General features: G+C 44.3%; 1 protein-coding gene across 1 annotated transcript; it reads left to right on the top strand.

Moving 5' to 3' along the window:
* The first annotated feature begins 7,674 nt into the window (after positions 1-7,674).
* LOC118938546 (small integral membrane protein 28-like) lies at positions 7,675-9,249 on the top strand. The gene is made up of 2 exons (XM_036942616.1): positions 7,675-7,785; positions 8,851-9,249. Exons 1-2 carry the CDS (start codon positions 7,675-7,677, stop codon positions 9,247-9,249), a joined length of 510 nt encoding a protein of 169 aa, XP_036798511.1.
* Positions 9,250-10,124: the final 875 nt, after the last annotated feature.

Here is a 10,124-nt window from a genome sequence, read left to right as displayed (position 1 = left end):
TATGACAGGAACTAAGGCTCTTACGAGATGACAGCTGCAGTCTTTTACAGAAGCGGCCAGATAAAAAGAGCAGAGGTAAAAAATAACAACATTCTCTTCTGTATATGGAGTCTTGGGATTTGTTCTCGATAACACTTGGGTCTGTGTGTAGAGTGTATCCAAATCCACACCGTTTAACGTGCTTTCCATAAGCGTGTTGGCACACGTGTACCTGATTGAGTGTTATGACGCCTATGATGATGATTTACAGTTCATAGTATGTTACAAAATGACTGGGCTTTCACATGAACTGGGGAATTTTCCCACTACAGCCAGCCATGATGGAAATGCTAGTTTATTATCACATATAAATCCATACAAGTCTGCTTCTTTAATCGCCTGCCCTTCCACTCCTTTCCACCTACCCTGTCATTCAGTGAGTCACGCTCACATTAATGAGTAACCTTGCCTGAGACGTGAAGCTGTCATTAATGCCTAGGCTTGAAGCTCATCGGACTAACACAGTGTTGTTTTGCCCATGAGACCCAGGTTCGGACCCAGTCGGTCACACCAAGCCCATGGCGTGAAAGATATTCTATCACGTTGGCCTATAATCCAGCTGTAGTGTTAACTAGGATGCCAGGATCACCTTAGAATGGGTTCATATGTCTGAACTATGCCTCCATCTATACTCAATTTTCTCTTTATTGCAGGGGAACCACTACACCAGGCAGACTTTAATGGCACCCTATTCCCTATATAGTGCATTACATTTGACCAAGGCCCTAGTTGTGCACTAGACAGACTGATCGGCCCACTCTGGACGCCACGTGAGCTGTAATTACAGTCCCCTGCATGCCTCCCAAATCCCCCCTGGCTCGGACAAATCCCAATCCCCCTCCTGTTTGACATCTACAGACCAATTGGAGACAGATGTTGGGCCTGACAGCTGGACCCACTGCAGTAAGCGGACATCATACACGGCTCAATCTGGACACGGGGAGAGTGGATGGAGATGGATGCAGAGAATAACTGAATAGCTGAACAGTGGGCGGCCATCTTTAATTAAGAGAAAGGGATATAATTGTCTCAGTTTCTGCTGCACAGCTTTAGAGGATCTAGAGTATGGAGATAAATCCATAGAGAGCAGGACCGCAAAATAAGAGTTTTCAGGCACACTGAAATCCCCTGTTCAAATCATTCCCAATATAATCCAAACTGTAATTGTCAGTCGCTGGGTTAAATAAGGGGGCAGAAAAGCTGAGGAAGATTGCTCTGTTTGTAAGAGCCCGTCTTTTCCATGAAGAGGACACTCAGCCTCAGACATAGGCAGACAGTCAGACAACACACAATTTAGCATCAAAAGGCCGATGGGGGGAAAAAATAGATACATGATTCTAGAATTAAGGGCACCGCAAGCAAATCTCCAGTAAAAGGTGTTGCGTAATGTCTCAAACATGTGGGTCTTTGGTTTCACAGTTAAAAGAACATCTCTGAGCAAGTGAAGAAGAACGCAGGGGGCTTTTGGTCAAACAAAGCATTAATTCAAAATTCAAAAAGGCACTCGTACATCTGAGCAATCGTTTTGCATTTGCATGCGAACAGTTGAACAACATGAAGGACAAAGGAAAACGGCACACTGCTCTTGATCGTATCAGTGATCTTTAATAAGCGTACTTGTCGGCCTCGCGGCCTTCGTCAGAGCTTTTGAAAGAGCAGTGTGCTGTTTCCTTTTTCCTTCATCTTGTCAAACAAAGCATCAATTACAATGGTGTTAATACTTGGTTTATCTGTCGTCTCAAATGCTTTTATATATATATATATATATATATATATATACAGTGCCTTGCGAAAGTATTCGGCCCCCTTGAACTTTGCGACCTTTTGCCACATTTCAGGCTTCAAACATAAAGATATAAAACTGTATTTTTTTGTGAAGAATCAACAACAAATGCGACACAATCATGAAGTGGAACGACATTTATTGGATATTTCAAACTTTTTTAACAAATCAAAAACTGAAAAATTGGGCGTGCAAAATTATTCAGCCCCTTTACTTTCAGTGCAGCAAACTCTCTCCAGAACTTCAGTGAGGATCTCCGAATGATCCAATGTTGACCTAAATGACTAATGATGATAAATACAATCCACCTGTGTGTAATCAAGTCTCCGTATAAATGCACCTGCACTGTGATAGTCTCAGAGGTCCGTTAAAAGCGCAGAGAGCATCATGAAGAACAAGGAACACACCAGGCAGGTCCGAGATACTGTTGTGAAGAAGTTTAAAGCCGGATTTGGATACAAAAAGATTTCCCAAGCTTTAAACATCCCAATGAGCACTGTGCAAGCGATACTATTGAAATGGAAGGAGTATCAGACCACTGCAAATCTACCAAGACCTGGCCGTCCCTCTAAACTTTCAGCTCATACAAGGAGAAGACTGATCAGAGATGCAGCCAAGAGGCCCATGATCACTCTGGATGAACTGCAGAGATCTACAGCTGAGGTGGGAGACTCTGTCCATAGGACAACAATCAGTCGTATATTGCACAAATCTGGCCTTTATGGAAGAGTGGCAAGAAGAAAGCCATTTCTTAAAGGTATCCATAAAAAGTGTCGTTTAAAGTTTGCCACAAGCCACCTGGGAGACACACCAAACATGTGGAAGAAGGTGCTCTGGTCAGATGAAACCAAAATTGAACTTTTTGGCAACAATGCAAAACGTTATGTTTGGCGTAAAAGCAACACAGCTGAACACACCATCCCCACTGTCAAACATGGTGGTGGCAGCATCATGGTTTGGGCCTGCTTTTCTTCAGCAGGGACAGGGAAGATGGTTAAAATTGATGGGAAGATGGATGGAGCCAAATACAGGACCATTCTGGAAGAAAACCTGATGGAGTCTGCAAAAGACCTGAGACTGGGACGGAGATTTGTCTTCCAACAAGACAATGATCCAAAACATAAAGCAAAATCTACAATGGAATGGTTCAAAAATAAACATAAAATGGCCAAGTCAAAGTCCAGACCTGAATCCAATCGAGAATCTGTGGAAAGAACTGAAAACTGCTGTTCACAAATGCTCTCCATCCAACCTCACTGAGCTCGAGCTGTTTTGCAAGGAGGAATGGGACAAAATGTCAGTCTCTCGATGTGCAAAACTGATAGAGACATACCCCAAGCGACTTACAGCTGTAATCGCAGCAAAAGGTGGCGCTACAAAGTATTAACTTAAGGGGGCTGAATAATTTTGCATGCCCAATTTTTCAGTTTTTGATTTGTTAAAAAAGTTTGAAATATCCAATAAATGTTGTTCCACTTCATGATTGTGTCCCACTTGTTGTTGATTCTTCACAAAAAAATACAGTTTTATATCTTTATGTTTGAAGCCTGAAATGTGGCAAAAGGTCGCAAAGTTCAAGGGGGCAAATACTTTCGCAAGGCACTGTATATATAACTAGTTGATGAATTTCACTGGCAAATAGTGACGTGGCTCTGTTTGACAAGCCATTCTGTGTGTAAATGGTTTTACACACCGAGCAGTAGAGACGGCAACAGGTTGACAACGTTTGGAGGTACACGCTTATACGAAAGAGTAATGATTATTGTCGAAACTTGAATTGAATGTTATCACATTGTGTTCTCTGATGACACAGTTTAAAAAGTTTTAAAAATCACACACATTGAGGCCACACAGACAATACACAGGGGCCAACATTTCAATATGTGTCATCCAATACATTTCTGGATGAAGCTGGTTGATGGTGTCCAACCTAAATAACAAGTCAAATTTGAACACCATTAATACCCTTTATGAGGGATCCATTCCTGTAAACCTTGTGTTTCCTCGTCCTAAATCCTGACCTTTACTCTCTGTCCCACTGTTCTAGGGCATCACTTCGCAACTGGACATGTCCTGTTTGGCTGCTGTCTTGTGGGATATTTGGCACTTCGTCACAACCTCAATCTCTTATCTGTCAGCGTGACCTCTTTAGCTCTGTCTGTCCTACGCCCGAAACCAAAGAGCAAACAGACTGTTTGAGTCATGATTTTAGGTTCCTGTCAAGGGTGCGTGTGCATCAAATCAAAATCAAATTTCATTTGTCACATGCGTCGAATACAACAGGTGAGTAGACCTTACAGTGTAATGCTTACTTACAAGCCCTTAATCAACAATGCAGTTACGAAAAATAAAATGAATTAGAAATAAAAAAGAATTAAGGAGCAACAATAAAATAACAGGGGGTTCCGGTACAGAGTCCATGTGCAGAGGCACCGGTTAGTCGAGGTCATTGAGGTAATATGTACATGTAGGTAGAGGTAAAGTGACTATGCATGGATAATAAACAGAGAGTAGCAGCAGCGTAAAAATGGGGGGTGAGGTGGGGACAATGCAAATAGTCCAGGTAGCCATTTTATTAACTGTTCACGAGTCTTACGGCTTGGGGGTGGAAGCTGTTAAGAAGCCTTTTTGACCTAGACTTGGCGCTCCGGTACCGCTTGCCGTGTGGTACCAGAGAGAACAGTCTATGACTAGGGTGGCTGGAGTCCTTGGCAATTTTTTGGGCCTTCCTCTGACACCGCCTGGTATAGAGGTCCTGGATGGCAGGAAGCTTGTGTTACAGGGTTGGTTATGTTTCCACTTGAATTTAAAGAAATGTCTATTTAATGTTCAAGCATTCTTATTGGTTGGTTCAATTCCGATGACAATAAGGCGTGTTGTGATTGGCCCTGCTTGCAGATAGGGGGAGATCGCGAACGTCATGTCTCCCCAGTATGAAAATGTGGGTAGGGGTAGGTCACGTTCTGAATACTGTTTTATATTTTACAATGTGTATAAGTTTGCTGCACATTGCTGATTTATACATGTGTGGGTATATGGTACCTGTTAGGGATTGAGGGGCTTTCTGGGATGTGCTTTGGTAAATGTTTGCTGTATATAAGCGTGTTAGCTAGCATGCTGGGCACAGAAGCCCACTGCTTACACAGTTGTTTTCATGCTACAGATTTTACCATCGATAGCCATCAACATCATTAAGCCCTGCACATCTAACGTACTGTTTCCTATTTAACAACAGATAATAGATAATGCTCAACTGGGACCACTGGCTGGGGTGATTTATTAGGACAAAACACAACGCAAGGAGAGTACGATCAACATCTGTTACACTTGTCCCCAATGATGCTAATGGGGGGGGGGGGGGGGGGTCACCTTGGGGTCATGATAGGGTATGCACCAAATGTTTGATGTATTATAATAATTTATTATGTTTATGTTATATTAATAGAAGGGGAAGGGCTATAAGACCCCTCCCTCATCACATCTTTAGGGTCCTGGACTACAGATTAGCAATATGTACATTATGTACATTATAAAGTTTAATATTGTTCCACAGTTATTTTCTAGTCTTTGCTTCTTATAAGAAATGGTCTGAGAGATGTGTGTTATTGCAGTCAAAACAGGGTATCTGTAAGAAAGCGCCTCAAGGCTAAAAGAGATTCATAGACACAGAACCCTGCAGGGGAGTGAAAGAGATAAGAGACTAGTCAGACATACCACTATAAAGCAACTTGGGGAGTGGAAAATTACTGCTGAGCCCTTAGAAAACACTGGATCTATTGTCTCTCCTGCAAGGTTGTATAACTGTATTTGCATGGACGTGGTCTCATGAGTAGAAGGTGTTGACGTAGGCATTTACATCACTAGGGTTGACTGTAAGCCTATTAAAGCAACTTGTACCCTTTCCTATTTTACAGAACTTACTCGGAAACATGCGTGCTATGTTCCTGTTGTCAACTTCTGTCTGCAATTGCGTTAATAAAGGTTTTTGATTGATTTACTTAAAGATATTGTCTGATTGCTGATTTCATCAATAAGCAAATGATTGACAAGGAACAAGGAACCTACCCCAACAATGTACTGGGCTCTCATCGTTATCAGTTATCAGGCCTACCACTGTTGTGTCGACGGCAAACTTAATGATAGGTTTGGAGTCATGCTTGGCCATGCAGTCATGGGTGAACAGGGAGTACCGGAGGAGACTGAGCACGCACCCCTGAGGGGCCCCTGTGTTGAAGATCAGTGTGGCAGATGTGTTGTTACCTACCTTTACCACCTTAGGGCTGCCCGTCAGGAAGTCCAGGATCCAGTTTCAGAGGAAGGTGTTTAGTCCTAGGGTACTTAGAGATGAGCTTTGAGGGTACTATGGTGTTGAACGCTGAGCTGTAGTCAATGAATACCATTCTCACGTGGGTGTTCCTTTTGTCCAGGTGGGAAAGGGCAGTGTGGAGTGCAATAGAGATTGCATCATCTGTGGATATGTTGGGGCAGTATGCAAATTAGAGTGGGTCTAGTGTTTCTGGGATAACGGTGTTGATGTGAGCCATGACCAGCCTTATAAAGCCCTTCATGGCTACAGAGGTGAGGGCTATGGGCCAGTAGTCCTTTAGACAGGTTACCTTGGTGTTCTTTGGCACAGGGACTATGGTGGTATGTGATTTGCAAATCTGGGTGGAAGATCTGGCTCGTCTGGAACCCGGACACAAAGTGCCATTTGATGTTGCCTTTAAAGAAAAGAAGTGAAAAGAAGATGCGATTTGGGCCGTCCATAATATTAGGCTTTCTGGATTGTGCCTGATTAGGTATAAGTCTCAATCCATTTTATGAGCTCTTGTCTCCATCTCTGTCCCGTTAATTTAACAATGCTGTTAAAAGACGACCTGCTTGATGATCTTGATGCTGTCATTTAATCCAAGGAGCAGGTAAACAATGTCGTCGATGTTTAATCTTAAATATTGTCTCGTTTGTCTAATGCAATACTTAAATCAAGGTTGGATTAGGGTGAAGAGCACTCACTGCCAACAATAACAACAAGCATCCCACCATACCCGACCATGGTTCACTCATCTCAAAGGCTTGTGCCATGTCATTATTTTAAGCTCATCCCATGTCTCTTTAGATCTGTTTAAAATATGAGCTCCTCCACTCATCTCTCTATCTAGCAAATGTTTGTCACCCTCTAGCAGGCTATTCCTGAAAGTACATGTAAAACCTGCATGACACACACACACACTGTCACGCCTGCTCCCGCTCTCCCTCCCTGGCGCACGAGGGCGCCAGGCTACCCGTCATCATACACGACTGTTACCAACATTACGCACAGCTGTGCTCATTGGACTCACCTGGACTCCTTCACTTTGTTGATTACCCCCGGAATATCTGTCTGTTCCTTGGTTATGTTCCCTGTGTCTGCATTATTCCGTATTGTGTTTGCTATGTGTTCCTGTCCAGGCGCTGTTCCTGTTCCGTCCCCCCGTCCCCCCATCACACCGATGTTGGCTGACAACTGGGGACATCCATTGTCCCCTCCCTCCCTCCCTCCCTGCCTCCCTCCCTGCCTCCCTCCCTGCCTCTGTTTTCTCCAAAAAGCGAACACTAGCTACCACAAATCCCCCCAAGAGGAGATTGCCCTTGGACTTTTAGCTCCACCGTCATTGGGCGGTTCCCTGGCCTGGATCCTGTTGTGCCCATGTGCAGCCATGTGAGCAGCTGCTTGACACCTCCCCCCCCCCTCACTGCACTGCTTTCTCTGTCTAACTCTGTTCAGGCATCAAGGGACACACAGCTGGATCGCTATCGACCGAATCTCTCTCTAGTCGGACGTGTTTGTCTTGAGTTCTGCCTACCACGACAGCATGAGAACGCTACTGGACAGCAGCTGGATAAAGTTTGGGCCAGCCGGCAGAGGGTCCATTGATTGGGTGACTGGGTCACCTTCTCCCCCAATGGTGGAGAGACAGTTACAGGTAAGGGAACATCAGCTTGTTGTTACTGAGTGAGTCTGATTCAGTAGTAGTCGTTACATGCTACATGCTGCTGCGAGACCCAGAGATTTTTTGGTAGATCCAGGAGGTAGGCAACCCGGGTCCTGGAGAGCTGCAGCAGATTTTGAGTTTACTTTTTTGCTTGGCACCTGGGAGTAGGTAGGTGGTGTAACAGTGTTAGCTTCACCTCAGCCCTACCCTGGCTCGAACCAGGGACCCTCTGCACACATCGACAACTGCCTCCCACGAAGCATCGTTACCCATCGCTCCACAAAAGCCGCGGAGCAAGGGGAACAACTACTTCAAGGTCTCAGAGCGAGTGACATCAACCGATTGAAACGCTATTAGCGCACACCACCGCGAACCAGCTAGCCATTTCACACCAGTTACAGTGGCATACTGGTTTAACAATCTAAAGAGCAGACTGAAAATTATTCAGAAAAATAGCTTTTTAGGTGGATTGTTTTTATTTTATATGATCTTTTATTTTTACTCACTGGAGGAGCGCTGTCCAAGGTACTTCAGCCAGCATCCACATACTGTGGGCTATACAGACTTTTGCAGGCAACACACTCTTGCTGTTGTTAATTGAGTGCCTTGAAATAGTATTGGATGTCACGACTCAGGGCAATGGCAGAGGAAAGCTTTTCGGGGCTTTCAGCTAAGTGGAGTGATGTTGATGGGTCTTTAGTCAGTCACCTAGATGAGGATCAGCGTTATCTGAGCACTGAAACCGATTGGTCGGGTGAATTTGGGACACTGATTGTGTCAACAGGGGAATATAACACTCAGGCAATATCAAATGGCATAAGCCCTATTGAGCCTCTGTAGGATATCTTGATTTCACAACCATGCAGTTTCAGTTTTGAGAAGATGGAAGAGGATCATCACTCATCCGGTGGAACATTGACTTTTTGAGGCAAAACCCATTACTGATTTTTTGATTTCATATCTTCAACATCATCCTGCATGTATTTTAGAGTAATCCTTTTTTCTGTCCTGTCAATGACGTGATTTATTAACCCTTTTCCCCTCCAAATCCACCAGGGCGACAACTGGAATGAGCTGAACCTCGAGCAGGAAGGGAGGTCAGGGCTGCTCCTCTACGTGGTCCTCCCCGTCGCCTCCCTCCTCATGCTGGGCCTCCTGGTACTCCTGGCTTACTGGAGGTGCTCCCCTCCAAAGCTCAGCCTGGACCTCCAGGACCCCGAGAGCAGCGCGGAGTTTCTCTCCTCGCTCACCGGCCACGGCGAACGCCGCACCAGCACCAGCTCTGACATGTCGGACAGCATGTTCGTCATGGTCTACCTGCCGCCGCCCTACGAGGAGACGCTGACCAAGATCACACGCGCCACCAGTCTGACCAGTCGGAAAGAGTCCATGAACATAGAGGACCTGGAGGCCCGGCTGTGTCCGGAGATCAAGTCCAGTGGACGCTACGTGTGACTGGGGAACACTGGGACTGTCTCTCAAATGGCCCCCTATTCCCAAAAGCCCACAAAGGGCTCTGATTAAAAGAAGTGCACTATGTAGGGAGTAGGGTATATGGTATCATTTCAGACTAGAACTAAGAGATTGCTTTTGAAAGGACTCCATATACCAAGCTCTTTAGAATAAGGGGAATTCAGTGGACTATTTAAAAACATCAGACCTGAGTTAGTCTTTTGTGGGTACCAGCTTTCTACACAGAGGAGTGTGCAGTTGCGTGAAAGCTGGAAATTGCCTTGACTGGCTGTCCAGGATACAGTACATCTAGATTCTCTAGAGAGGACAGACGCTGACTATGTACAAACCGTAGGTCACAGTAGGCAAATAAATATCCTTCAATTATACAAAAAATAATATACAATTCATTTGCGTTGTTTTTATCTCCTAAATGAAACACGTGATCCTCCATTTTTACTTCCACACATTGTATGAGCCATACCATGCTTTCAACCCTCCTGTACCTGTGTTGATTTACAGTTTGTTCCCTATTTGGAGACTTAAGAATGTCAATGTGCAAAGTGCAAGAATGTTACAGAAGTCTTGTATTGTACTGTATGTTATTTGAATTGTATTTATATGTAAGAAGGTACAAAGACCTAGCCTGGGCACCATGTGTTTGACAGAAGGGACAAGGAGCGGAATGTTAGTTAGACGGGTACCCAGACTTACAAAGACCTAGTCCAGGTTAATAATTCCCTTCATTCCTTGGCATCACATCATGAATGTACTCCTAAAAACCTCAGACCTGGTACGTTTTATAGACTACATAACCTATATTCATTCTAATTGACAAGTAATATGTTTGTACAAAGTGTTATATTGTTTTTAAATAA

The sequence above is a fragment of the Oncorhynchus mykiss genome, chromosome 13, assembly GCF_013265735.2.
Source record: "Oncorhynchus mykiss isolate Arlee chromosome 13, USDA_OmykA_1.1, whole genome shotgun sequence".
NCBI classification, from domain to species: Eukaryota; Metazoa; Chordata; class Actinopteri; order Salmoniformes; family Salmonidae; genus Oncorhynchus; species Oncorhynchus mykiss.
Note: the sequence above shows the minus strand (reverse complement) of the source record. Positions and strands in the feature narration are given on the sequence as shown.